This window comes from Mercenaria mercenaria, chromosome 1 (assembly GCF_021730395.1).
Source record: "Mercenaria mercenaria strain notata chromosome 1, MADL_Memer_1, whole genome shotgun sequence".
NCBI classification, from domain to species: domain Eukaryota; kingdom Metazoa; phylum Mollusca; class Bivalvia; order Venerida; family Veneridae; genus Mercenaria; species Mercenaria mercenaria.
The window spans coordinates 104,404,792-104,419,572 of NC_069361.1; the positions used below are offsets into that span (position 1 = coordinate 104,404,792).

General features: G+C 33.6%; 1 protein-coding gene across 1 annotated transcript in view; it reads right to left on the reverse strand.

Moving 5' to 3' along the window:
• LOC123563881 (M-phase inducer phosphatase-like) overlaps window positions 1–14,781 on the reverse strand; it is an 81,713-nt gene that overhangs the window by 64,395 nt on the left and 2,537 nt on the right. Inside the window, exon 2 of the mRNA XM_053527110.1 lies at window positions 8,866–8,986. Within this exon, the coding sequence (XP_053383085.1) occupies window positions 8,866–8,986 (121 nt within the window). The remainder of the gene's footprint in view (window positions 1–8,865; window positions 8,987–14,781) is intronic.

Below are 14,781 nucleotides of genomic sequence, written 5' to 3' on the forward strand. Positions count from 1 at the left end.
TTCCTAGTAAAATGCCGGTCAGTTGTGGTCTGCTACCCTAAAATGGCGCGTATATGCTTCTGTTCGCACAATAAACCCCCTACTTTCGGTTTCGATGATTTGCAAAACTTGTATGTGAAGTGTATAAACATATCTCATCTCATTTACATATCTGAATCTTATGTATTCCTGCAGTAAAAAGGTGTGATTTATGCACTTGTTCTACACGAATTTTCGCACAAAAAATGGGGAAATAAGGATCTGTTTACTACCAACTTCTTTCGACTACTCAAACGAAGCACATTTTCGACCGAATTACTGGCTTTATTCCTTAAAACGAAGCTAAACATGGGTCGATCGCAATAAAATATTTGACAAAATCACTGAATTTCTGAACAAATTTAATTTTGTTTTTGTTGCAAACATTTTGTACCCCATAGCAACTTAAATAACAAGACAAAACGTAAGGAAGTCGCAATATTCAATTGAAAATGCACCTAATAATGTGTCTATGTAGGTTGATCTTGAAAGCGAACTTGAAGAAATTATGTGAGAAGTTTTTCTTCGGATAGCCAGCTTCCAGTAGCCCAGGAGAGTATAAAAGACCAAAGTTTTATCTTTATCCTGGCTGGTCATTGCATATTATCGCTAAATTTTAGAAAAGGGGTCTGTATCGATGTAATGTTCATTTCAATAACGAGGACGGTATCCGCTGGATTGACAGAAACAACGAGGATGGTACCATGGTACATCGTCAGAGGTATCTTATTTTCTACACACTGTCTTCGAAAAAATCTATCTAATTTTACTGTACTTCAAGTTTTTGTGAAATGAAAGCAATGGCTAATACACAGAATGACTGCTTTTCATTTTCCTAACAAAAATTCCTAATATAATCCGAAATAATACCGTTAATGGTGAAAATATATACCATCGCCTTAAAATATCTTCATTTTCGCGACAAAAAATGTATTTTTTTCACAGTTATTCAGATTACATGAGATAAATATTTGACACGGATATAGTTATGGTATGATCTTACACATTTAATTCTAAAACTTTTCAAATCTTCAATCAAATACGGAATAATTACGTGTTATCGGTGTGAATTTCCTGTTCACCAGCATGTACATTAATCACACGAGGGCGGTATCGCTCACACGAGTAGGTACCCGAATAACCAGTGTGAAATAATCCTTATTACAGTCGTATTACTTTTTGATGAAATAACAGTTTTATTTTGCTTTGATTGAGCCATTTTTGATTTTGATTTATACATTTAAGAGTTATTACTATAATTTATCACGAATTAAAAGTTTGTTTCAGTTATCTCTGGGTAACTTTATAATACATATTTGGGTTTAAAACACCCTATGAATATATCCTATCGTTAAAGTGACAAAAATGAGTTTATTTTATGTTAGAAATAAAGAAAGCAGATGTCCAAATTTATAGTTTACAAAAGTGTACGGTAAGAAAAGTGCTTTTGTCTGTATGGCACGCACATGAACTTACAAAATTAGAGATGAAAAGATAGGTAATGAATTCAGCAAACCTTGTACTATGTTAATCAAATATTCACGCCTAAAAAAGATAAAAGGTAAGGGTAGATTTTCCGGAAGCACAGGGCACCCCAAAACACAGCCATAGAGCTGTGCATCGCAAAGTAGGCCCACAACAAAAAGATGCTTTAACGAAAATATATTGTAGACGGGTTGCTTTAAAAATCTAACAGGTACAATTCTTATTACATGCAAAATACAGAATAAAGCTGGGTGTGTGTGGGGCGGGGGCGGGGGGGGGGGGGGATTAGAGCAGGGATGAATATTCAAAAGGGAAAGACACATTCCTTAAACGCAGTAACCCTACATCGTAAACCACAGCAGCGCAGACATCCACGTACAAAAGACAAACACACACACACACACACACACACACACACACACACACACACACACACACACACACACAAGTAAGAAAACACAACACTATGGGGCATCGCCAAAGACACACACACACACACACACGCACACACAAACCAGCAGGAAAAATCAACAGCCGGGCACCGCTTACGGACGGCCGGCGGCCGAAATTATGGTTGGCACGATAACTTACTCCTAGTAGAAGGAAATGGGGTGCAAATGCAAGGGAGCGCAAATGCAAGGGCAAGGGATGGGAGGGGGCGATTGGCATAGTGAGGAGAAAGAGAAAAGCTATAAGACAAAACTCCACTCCCTCCGTCCGTTCTTTTTAGAATTTAGGAGAAAAGCATCAAGGAGTCTTACACTTTATTAGTCATCGCAACATCAAATAGGAAAGCGTAGCGATTAACTGTAGATGGCTCAATCACCAGACATGCACTGTGCTTAAGGTATTAGGTCACTAATAGTAATGTTTACAAAATGGCCTTTGCTTGGTATATTCTGAAAGGTAACCGTGTTTTGCACTATTTTGCAAATTTTAAACAACTTTTACCGTGCCGTTTTTTTTATAAATTTTGAATAACTTATGGTATCTCCTCAAGCTCAAGTAGAGACAAATTTCAAAGTGATAGCCACTATCCAAAACGTTTGCAGAGAACTCATTTTACCATTAATTTCAATAAAAGAAACATCAAACTGTTGGTAAACAATTATAAAACACAAAATAAAAATGTCAATATCATTTTTTCTATGGTGCCTCAGGTAAACGGATTTAATGAGACAGAATTCATACTTCAACATTGAAATAATTAGGTCGAATGATGTGTTTCTGTTTTCAATTTTGCTTACTCCATTCAAAAATAACCTTAGGGAAGACGTAAAACCTACCTAAATTTCTTCCACAATATATAATCTAGGAGTGAAAGCAAAAAAAGAGAACTTTCACCGTGCGTAACTCAATATTTTTAAAGATGTGTAACTCTACCCCTTCTGTTTAAGTAGTAAATTCTCTTTGAACACCAAAAAATAGCTTATAAGATTCATCTTTTTCCATTTTTGTACAAAACATCAATAATAAGTCTTGAAAGAAGTAAAAACTTACAAGTAAAAAAGGAAAATAAAGAAAAAAAATTTTGGTCCCAGTAGGGCTTGAACCTACGCCCCCCTAAGAATTGCAGTAAAAATAGGTTTATAGTAGAAATTAAATACTCTTCAAAAAGGAGGTTCTCTATTAATGACCTAATACCTTAACGATTTTCGCATTTTACCCTCTTTTGATAATTTTTTAAACACATTTTACAAATATTTGATTAAAATAAACATTATGTTTAACTTTCAGAATTTTATAAACTACATCTCTATAGTATACCGGGTGTGTTAGACCAGGTTTTATAAGTGTTTTAAGGTTAGTATTATACTTCTTTAAAAGAATAAAATTTAGTGAAAGCCTTCCGTAGTTTATGATAGTTGTAACCCTGGTGTAATAAATTTTGGTGATATGAAGATTTCTGTCATTAAAATCCTCTAACTTTGAGCAAGCTTTCGGAAGACATATACTGTGAAATCATTAATATTCGTGGGGAACTAATTTCGTGGATTTCGTGGTTTAGTCAATCCACGAATTTTAATCCCAGCGAACAAGTAAAATTCAAATTCATTTTATGTTCAAAAGTTGAAATCCAAGAATTCTTATCCCCACGAAATTGCCGTCTTGACAAATACCAGGAAATTTCATGCCCACGAAATTAAATGATTTTACAGTAGACACCGTATGATGTCGCTCGAGGGACATCTCCAACAAGGTGGGGAAAGTTGACAATTTCAAAGATGAAATCATCTATTTTATCATATATATTCGTTTCTAGATTACTGTTCACAATTATTAGATTTAAGTAAAAAATGACGCTTCTAAATCTGAGGCATTTGCCATGTTAAGCTGTAACTCTTTTGAAAAATATAGGTTGTCTATATTCAAAATATCATCAAGGTACATTGAGGTTCCATTAAAAGCTTCAGTAATTTCAAATTGTGTCTCAGTGGATAATTCGTTCATAACAGTATAAAACCCTATTGCTATAATTCACTCGATTGTTAATATCCATATGTTGCTGTAATGATATAAATACATGTATTATAAGCAATAAAATATATTTAAACTAAACTAACAGTATAAAATAAATACGCATTGAGTGGGGCACAGTTCCATCGGGATACCAATTACTTTTCTATAAATTGCTTTTTGTACTTTTAGCATGTGTAAATGTTGAGTTCTGCTCAACCCGGGGCTAGAGGGCGTGCATTTCCACTACCGTCCATTAACAGGCTCAATCAAACCGAGCCTGCAACATTTTCGTTTTTGTCGTGTTGAGCGGCCTGTGAAGTTTCCGCTTTTTCTATTTTATTTGCCAAATTTGAGAAATATGTTATCTAATAGAAACCTTAGAGCTTCACAAACCTGATCACAACTCCATAAGGTGTATCTCTTAAATTTATTGTTAGAAAAAATGCTCTAATTTCATTACATGCCAGATAATTAAGACAAATATCTGTGATGACAATAACCGAAAATGGGAAGAAAAGCAAAACATGTAAATGTGGAAGTCATTGTTCGTGTTTTACATCAGAACTTTAAAATACTCATTTTGATAAACTGAACTTATAATATTATTAGAGTTTACCTATTTTGCCAGGTTTCGATTAGGTATTCAGGTCGTATAGATGAAATTCAAGAAATTTCAAGAAGGAAAATGTTTGAATTTCAGTTAACATACTGGCAGTTTCAGGTTCCTGGTAACCCTTTTCAGGTTATGAATTCATTATAGTCGAGTGCGGATTTACCACGTTTGTTTGTTTACTTACCAGGAGGCTTGATCTCAGACGTGAGTTGTCTATATTTATAAAATATTTTTGCCGCTGTTATGAATATAATTTTATAGTTCAATAAAAAGACTTTGAATAACTATTCCAGAGAACAATACAGAATATTGATACTGAGCAAAATACATTGTGATTACAACGTTTTCCTGAATGGAAAGTATGTAGAGTATAAATACAAATTGTCAAGAATTTTATTATATATATTTTAGTTTTATACATTTTAGTAAACTAATAACAGAAATTCCAATCTCATAAAATTATTTTTCAATTTAACTGTGGGAAATAAAGAAGTCTTAATCTCCTGTCATTGACTTTAGCTGGTATTGTCGGTCTTGATTATTGAACACATGTAATTTAAAGGAAAATTTAATTTGCATTTTCACGAAAAGTACGAAAATCGTTTGAAACAGCATAGGTCACTTGCTGACTAAAGAACACAAATGGGACGCAGTGAATATAAAAGTGAGTTCTTTGTGTTGAGTTTTTTACACTGTGGGGAATCACATGATCAAAATAATCTCTAAACCAAAATAAAATATGAATACTAGTAATATGGGATAAAAATGAAGCAACTTTTGCTGTAAATCTAAAATATAGCCTATCATATGGCAACATAGATGTATCATAAAACTACATATAATTCAATCACAATCGTCTTCTGATTATCTGGAACACTTCAAGAAACTGAGTGAGACTTCTTATTTTCCTTAGTGTTTGTAATTAAAGGAAATTTATCATTGTTATCAACTACATAATAATTTAACAATTTTTATTAGTCATATGTTAGGCTATGTTTAAATTTCATATCTTATCGTGATAGGAAATTAATTCACGTTCTTCAAAATATAACCTTGGTTTAGAGATTATTTCGAACATGTGATTCCCCACAGTGTTTTAAGTACACATATATTTATTAAGAAGTAGTGCTATGTTCAATGACAGACCGATGTTCGTTACTTTCAAACGTTAATCTGTCTCTTTAGTCAGCAATATATGAATGCAGCCTCTTTCAGGAGTGACCAAAAAGTACTTAAAAGTGACACATTAAGACAATGCAAAGCAAACAGTTAAAATGAACACAGTCAGGCAGCGATCCGGAACAGTCAGCGACGAAATATCAATAGGGAATATCAAGTGGTAACTTCAGTCACTTGCTGCATATCATTAAAATCTTAGCTTTAACCCGATATTTTATAATACTGGTAACATCGTCATTTGTTGATATTTAATTTTGACGCTGCATTTTGTTTACTTTTATAAATTTCAATTAATATTATTTGGGTTATCAGTATTAATTGACGGAAAGTACTCTTAAATATATAGGAGAAGTATTCCTGTTTATTAATAATATACTGCAAAACTTCTTATCCTAAAATTAAAATAAATGGCAACATCAGAAACATTTCATTTGCTCTGTCAAATTGGAATACTCATTATATAAATTGATACTTCCCTAGTTAAAAGATATCATGATATGATACTAATTCATTTATTTATTTCTTTATTGTGTCTTTACATGTTTCAGTTCTGCTTAATTTCCCTGTTGACATTTCCTTCAGTGATTGGTCCCAGGTGTCCGATCTGACCGAATATTATTGTATGATGAATGCTTATTGCTTTAAATATCAAACGCCTTTGATGAAGTACATGACGTGATTTTCTGTAAGAAGTCACTAGAGATTTAACATTTTAATTCATTTCAATAATCCCATCAATTCTCTCTTTGTTGATTAATTTTGTGTCAATGAATTGAAAAAATGAAAGTATCTCAAGTTGGAATGATTCAATATTTCCTAATACTAAGAATTAAAAATTTCTTAGTTGTTGAAATAAACCCTCACTGTTTCTTTTATATATTATAATCAAAGAACATTAATTAACACTTGCATTTTTTTGGAAAGCGTATAAAAGTAAATACTGGAGGAAAACATTTGTCTATGCAGAATGTTGTCTATGCAGAATATAATATTGCAATACTGTTCGAGAAAACTAGATCTACATGTCATATAATAATTTTGCATTGAGTCACTTTGGATACAAGATTTTTATTTTATGTATCAAAAAGTTCCTTTACACAAACTATCAAGTTCGTCATTTACAATGTCAAATGGTACGAACGAAAACTCTTCAACTGAATGTGATTGACCATTGAAATGCGCTGCAATTTGAGAAGAGTAATTTTGATCTGAGATGTTTCTAATATCAAAGCGATGGCTATTCATACCTTAGATCCATTATGATTTGTCTTTTGGTTCTTAAACCATTCATTTTATTAATATCGTTTGCTCCTTTTCTTCTTCCTTTCTAAAGTTTTGTAGGAACTTTTGCATCAGTTTAACCCGATGCTTCTTTATAAAAAACGTCACATTTATATGCTTTAAAATTTAATGTTTCCTATTCAAATGTAGTAATGCATATATCAGCTATGAATTTGCGTTCATTATACTGTAGTCTGTTTCCCGCCTTTTTAACGTAACGTACTATGATGTTATATCCGTTGTTTATTGTTATTATTTCTTGAAGAAGGCATGTAATTGAAACGTTGGAATATTAGTAACTTGTAAATTGACTGTGTGTTTGGTTTTTATCCACTACATTAATGATTTTCTATCAAATTAAGAATGGGATAACAAATACAGTTTGTTCGGATTGTAAATAATTGCAAATGATCTCTAGTTGCAAATCTGCTATACCTTTGTATTCATTGCTGTATTTCAATCATCAGTGGAATTTCAGTTTTTACGGTAATCATTTAAATCAGCTGATTAAAAAATTGTCTGCAGTTTCGCTCAGTCAAACGTGCTGCCAATGATTGCTTTCAAGTGATTTAATCATCAATACTTGCTAGTTTCAGCTGAAGAAAGTGCACAAGGGAGGTTTCACATTTTAACGTCTCTTAAACTTGTAAACGGTTTTATTTCTTACCTTTGAATTATGCATCTTTGACTTTTATACTAAGGTTCAGTCATTGTATCAACTTCTCAAATGTATTTTCTCAGTCACATTAATGTATATCCAACATACAACGGTAAACTGCCGCGAGCCAAAACATGTACCAGATAAATAATATCTTAGTCTGGGAAAAAGAAATAGTCGCATGGGACCAGGTGTGGTGAAAAAAGTGCATGTTGACAAAAGTAGTAACAGCAGGTGGCTTGCGGAAAGGTGTGTTGTCATGCAACAGACACATGTACTTAATGCCTTGAACTTGATGGCGCTTAGCATAACATTTTAAGTGTACTTAGCACGTGACTGCTACATAATGTTTCGCTTGCAGGTTTTCCAATTCGTACCGGTATTTGAAGAATTGGACCAATATCGCAGATAAAACTGTCTTCACTCTGATGGTCCTTTCTGCAATGTTTTGTCTTCGAAAAACTATCGTTTTCCAGATTTTATTGTTAATTTCTTAGCTGGCCTAAAAAGTGAATTCATGTTGAATCCACGTTTCATACCCAGTAACAAGATTCGAAAATCATTTTATTGAAATCTAGGAACAAATTCTAACTTTTCTGGCTGTCCGGATCCGAGTGCACTTTTGCTTGTTTGTTAATAATTGAAGAACAATAAATGAGGGATTCGTTTAACTTTTGTTTCACATCCCAAAATGCGAAAACAACAACAACAAAAAACCTGTGGGAGATTTATCGAAGATCCGAGCTATTTGTCAATCAGAAAGCCGTGCTAACTTTCTTGGTAGTTTCAGGTATTGCACTAGAGGGGCGCCCGGTTTTAGTGCACCATTTACTAATCATTATTTGAATTTCTTCGACCACCTTGTTACTGTCATAAATGACAGTTCATTACACAATTCCTGATATATGTCTTTCGCAAATGCTTCAAGCAGAAAATGGGTCTTTATATAAACCCAATTTTCAATCTTTACGTTAAATATTCAGGGCTACTAGACAGCACGGGTTGAACCACTGCTTTCTAATTATTAATTAAAGGTTTTTCTTTATGATGCATAGCTAACACTCAACAACATATTATACATATTTTAAAATAATTTCTCCCCAATTTAATACATCTTTAATTCATCTGTAGTTAATATGTACGTGCATATGTCGAAAGTAAACATATATACCTTTGAACATGTGAATATTTTCTACTTAAGCACCACTTGGTTGTTGTTTTCTTCCAATGTTTCCCGGAACTGCTGCTTGGCGGTAAATAATTTTCAAGACAACATTCTATAAATGAAATTGCTCATACAAGACTTGTTTCCCATTACTTCAATGTCTTTATTTTCCAAGGAGATATGTCTTAAAAGGAATTTTAAGTCTGCTACTTTACATGAATACTAGAATGTAACTTTATGCTTCTAACTGCATTTTTAGAGTAAGAGTCTCAGGATTACATCTTTAAGTCGTGGATACCATTATGGATCAGTATTCTAGTCCTGCAATGACACAGTTGAAAAAAAAAGATTACCTGCATTTAAATCAGATACATTTTGAAAGAACTGCCTTTATTCCTAACTTTCATAAAAGGAGCAAGTAGATCACGCTTACGTAAGATATCGAGAACAGTTTATGCAGAAAGAACCAGTAGCCCCCGTACATGATTGGGTTTTCCTGTCGAATAGGCAGCTCCTAATTTCATATTTAATCCTTCCGTTTAAAGTCCAACACTTGTAATAATATATGTTCTAATAAAATTAATGTTTTCTTCACAAAATAGATGCTATTGAACCGCTGTCAAAATTGTGTATAACTCTTACATATTATTATATAAACTACAACCTTGCTTTGGCATTTCAATCTGACAAGGACAAAATCCAACAAATGACTTAGAAGAAATAAAAACGAAATATGCAGAGACGCCTGAACTTTGCCATTTACCAAAATGTGCTAGGTTTCATGTATCTGTATATTTACGATAGTATACTTCAATTGTCGGGGAATAAGTAGTTATTTACTATATCAACGCCCTTGATATTTATTGACTTCCATAAATCTCATAAAGTTCTCATAATCTATAGTTACTAGTGCAGAATGTTAATGGATGAAGTAATTTCCGTACCGCTAGAGCTATGTTTTAATGAACTAGAGTCCCGGGCAACATGTCGATCCCTAACTGTGACCTTGACCTTTGAAATAGAGTCCGTCGCATTGAGTTAAACATTCATGCCAAATATAAACAAGATTCCTCAATGCATGTCGAAATTATGGGCCGGACAACATGTGACATGACCTTTGACCTCCGACTATATCCTCGACATTTGAGATAGGAACCTGGGGTTTACGCATGGCACTCCATCTTACTGAGGTTAACATTCTTGCCAATTATAAACAATATTGCTCAATGCATGTCAAAGTTATGGTCCGGACAAACAAATCCGGACGGACGGACGCACGGACGGACGCACGCATGCACGCACATACACCGAACCGCCATTTGGACAACTATGTCTTCGCTTCCGCAAGCGGGCTCGACAATAAAAGTAACTATATCAAAATCATCTCAGATTTCACAAGAACATTTTTGTCATAAATTAAGGCATGTGAAACTTTTTATCTACTGCAAAATACTCAACAGCACGCACCTGTTTTGTTTTGTTGTTACATATAATCACGAATAGTACAAATGCTGCTGTTTATTCCATAAAAAGGTTCTGTAGGCCTTAGTTAAAGAAAATTCTTCTTAAATAATAAAGCTGCGTATATCATAGTTAGTTTTAGTTTTTCATCTTTAGAAACGTGCGACTATTTTTACAGTTGTTACGTAACTTGTGTGCAATTGCTTGAAATGTTTTGTTATAAGTTGACACAATCAATTTTGCCGGAGAAACAAATAACGATTAACATAAAAAGAAACTAGATGTGTGTCCATAGGACACAGGTGCCCACGCCTGCACAACTTTACATGCTTATTTTAAATTTGCCGATGATATTAAAAAAAAGGCAAGATAGCTCTCACGCATTTTTTTTCAACCAACGGAAGTGGAATGAATCCGGCTTTGAAATGAAAACAAATAGACAATCAAAGGCCTGAAGGGCCTGAGAGTCGGCTAATGATTGATGTACTGGTATTATAGTCTACCACTTTCAGTTTGGTTTTAGTTTTCCCCCCAACTAAACGGAGATTTTGTTACAATAAATGAAATGAACATTCAGTCGATGCCTAGTACAGCTTTGATTGACATTATACAAGTATTTAAACCCAATATATTTCTCTAAAATTGAAGAGTGGTTCGCAGAAATAAAAATGTTGAAAGTACAAACTACAATTTGACAGCTGACACTAAGATACTGCCCATGACTTTATATATTTTTCCAGTAAACATTTGCCTCCGACATTGCCAAAAGAGGCAATTATCGGCTGGTATATATTCGCACATGATAAAATTTGAATATGACAATTTATATATTAAACTTTTACAGCGCGGATTGCCACATACAATTTGTAACGAATGGACTGTTCAGATATTTTACAGATAATGGGCCTGGCGATAACCGTGTCATATATTAGGTATTGATCAATCATATTATAAGTGATGTCAATTTAAAGTATACTTACTTTTGCGTTTAGAGATACATGTATGTAAATGTTGTTGAGTGTCAATATATAGCGTAACCGATATTAATAAATGCAGTTCTTTTTTAGTTAAAACCATCATTTATTCTATTTCAGACCTGTTAACCCCTTCAAAATCATGTCTGTAATCCCGAAGTCCATGTACTTTCAATTACATGTAGACAGACAGGCCCAGACTGGGCTGAAAAATGTTTGAGCCATTTTTTACGTGGTTGGTAGCAGGGTGGGTGTGGGGAGGGGTGTTTCTTCCCGCTTTAAATTGCAGTCAGATTTTGAAATGGGCATTGTGGCAGGTGGTAAAAGGGCAAATGTATCAAACTGTAAAGTGGCAATATGGGGGAAGGGTGAGGGAGGATACCCCCTCCTGCAAGTACGGTTTGGGGTATCACTACAAGAAATATTTGAATATGTAGACCCTTGATACAGCCTTTGGTGCGATTTCTAACTGAAAAGTTTATGCTTCAATTTCTAAATATCACCTAGATTCTTTTTAGTATTACAATATCCAAAGTATGAATGACTGTCACTTCATCTTTTTACTTTCAGATGATGCCTCAGGACTAGAATACGAGTCTGATATAGATTCTATATAGGTGTTATAAAAATGAAATATAGAATCATTTCTGTTACAATAATATCTATCATGTCTGTTACTTGAATGTTAAAATTCTATAACACAGCTCGATATTTGCCCAAACTATTATATCCGGATACGATTACACTTTTCTAAATCTCCAGTTTCAACATTGTGATGATACGAAGACATTTAGCAGCAATTGGCAGTATCTGACATTGAAGTTTTCGATTAAATTACCTCTTATTTAATTTTTTTCATAAAAAAGTTGGTTCGTTTCGCCAACGCAGCCAAACATAGACGATCTACTTTCGATTTCAAAAACTACAAGAAAATACAATTTAATGTTTTGCCGATTTGTTTATTTCTTGAAAAATAAGAAATAAAATCATTTTTAATATAAGTAGTAATTAAATAAACCAGTAAGAGCTTCTTTTCCTGATAATTTATCCGCTTACTGACTGCAAAATTCAACCCACGCAAAGTCGTAGAAGCGTTGTTATAAACAGGTCACGCGTGTTCGCCGACCTCGCAGAAGTCTCGCGGAAGAATTAACGTACTGCACATATCTTATTCGGGTCATTTAAACTCTTTGATAAGAGACATTCCAATGCTTTCAGAGGCATGCGACTCAATAGAATACTAGCAGTATGTTCTGGAACTATATTTTGTCTTTCGCTGGATGTTACGCAAGCTTGGTAAGCCTGCGCAATTAATAAAATGCACAGCGCAATAAATTTGTTATTTGCGCAATGATTTTAAAGATTATTGTTTGAAACGGACAGGGTAACAAATGGATAATTTTGCTAATAAGTTAATATGCAGTTTTTATTTGAATTTGTGAACATCATATTTGCTATTTTGTGACAAAAGGGCATAAAATTCGTCACCATAATCACATGCGCAAATGTTTTACCAAATCCCGCAGAATCGTTATGCGTGTTTATGCTTTATGAGTTACCGCGGAAGAAAATACTCGGTTTTATCCGAGTATTGCACAATTACAAGTCATAAATTTGACAGATTACATCGTGTATTGGTCATAGCAAATAGGATTGACATAACTGTACTTTATTCGACCAATGAACTCTTTGAAATTAGAGATAATCTGTTGGAACTACATCACTTCGCTGTGTTGTGAGGCCATTTAATAAGAATGAGAAATCGGGCGATAGCAAGGACTCGTCAAACGCTTGAAAGCGTTTAGCCGAATCAAAAAAAAAAAAAGGGAAAAAAACCAAAACGCGAGGACATGTAAAAAGAACGAGATACTCGGCCTGCGCGGGCTCAATCCACTTCCGTTGGTTGAAAGAATGGCGTGAGAGCTGCCTTGTCCGGCAAATTCTAGATAGTTTAAGAAAGAAAATGGCCTGACTAGAGGAAAGATAAACTTTGTTAATGGAGTATGGTAACAAATGAACTGCAACACAAAGGGTAAAACATTTCTTTGTGTTGAACCATTTTTTTCAAAGCTCTAAGGGGAAGTGTAGAAAGTGGTGTATGATGGGATATGATGTCCTTGTTAAATTTTTAACGATTCGTTGGACTTAACGCTTCTTTAGCTAACGAAAATCTTAACAGTGTTTTTAACAAATTCGTTAGCTAACGTAATAATAAAAAAATTAATAACCGTTAAATTAACAATTCGTTAAATTTAAAGAAAGTTTTGAACAACTAGGTCAGTATAGATATTTATGTCTTAGAACATCATGCTTGTTAAATGGGGATCGAGATAAGAGGTAAGTTATCTTTCTAATCTATCAGAGACGCTAATTTGTAATAACATCTTTCATTTCAAGTGTTTCTGCAATGTTCTGCTTTTTGCTATAAAATTGTTTAAATTAGTTGTCTCGTCTAATTACAAGAAAAGTTTTTTAAATATTAAAATGCCTTTGCCCGAAATTTTACTTATTGTTGGTTGTATTACTAGATTACTGAGAGCTTTTCACATCATAATGGATTTTATATTCATTCTAGTTATTTTTAAAACTAAATTAACTTATCCAGAGGAAGTAAAATACTACACAAAAGTATTCATTATGCAAATTTTAGATGACAAAAGTCTGCTGCATATAACAACATAAAAATGGCCCTCCACACACTTCTCTCTCAATAAATTTATTTCTTTACAGAGTCACCACACAAATTGTACGCATAATTTTCTACTCCAAGTTTAAACCGTTTGACATTACAATTCTTGAAGAATCAAGATTTCCGTAGACATTCCATCTCTTATGTTATATACCAGATGCGTAGAATAGCCTTCTCCACATGGTTCTCCCTGCATTCTTTTGTGAAGAAAACAGAGATGGTCAAGACAATGCATTGGGTAGTGAATTTCTGTTATCAGATCAGTGTAAACTTTATAGAAATACAAGATTGTGTGTTATGAAATGCTTATGTATTATGACAATATAGGATATGAAAACTGGGTAACTGATGTTAAGCGTAACTGATACAGCAATGGGTTTGGATATGTATGGTAAACAGAAAATGTTGCAAAGTCAAGGTTATTATTAAGTCAATATGTTCAAACTTTAAAGGAACTGACCTCCAGATTTGGCTAAAAATAATCTTTCTTTCAAACTGAAGTTTGGAGTTTTTGTTTCTAAAATATTTTTAAACTTCCAAATCAAGAAAAAAAAGATGACCACGTCGGGAATCGAACCCCGGACCGTCGCGGCAATAAAGACATTTTCACGTCGTCGTAACCAATTGAGATATAGCGGAAGTAGTGAATTATGACTTCAAAATATAGAGATTTATAATCGAGACAGTTTACCTAGAGTATAGCGTTAAAAACACTTTTCGAGTTTCATCGTAAAAAGTAGTAAAACAGCAAATTCTCATGTGTTTCCGTAACATATAGTATGTCAATAATTAAGTTTT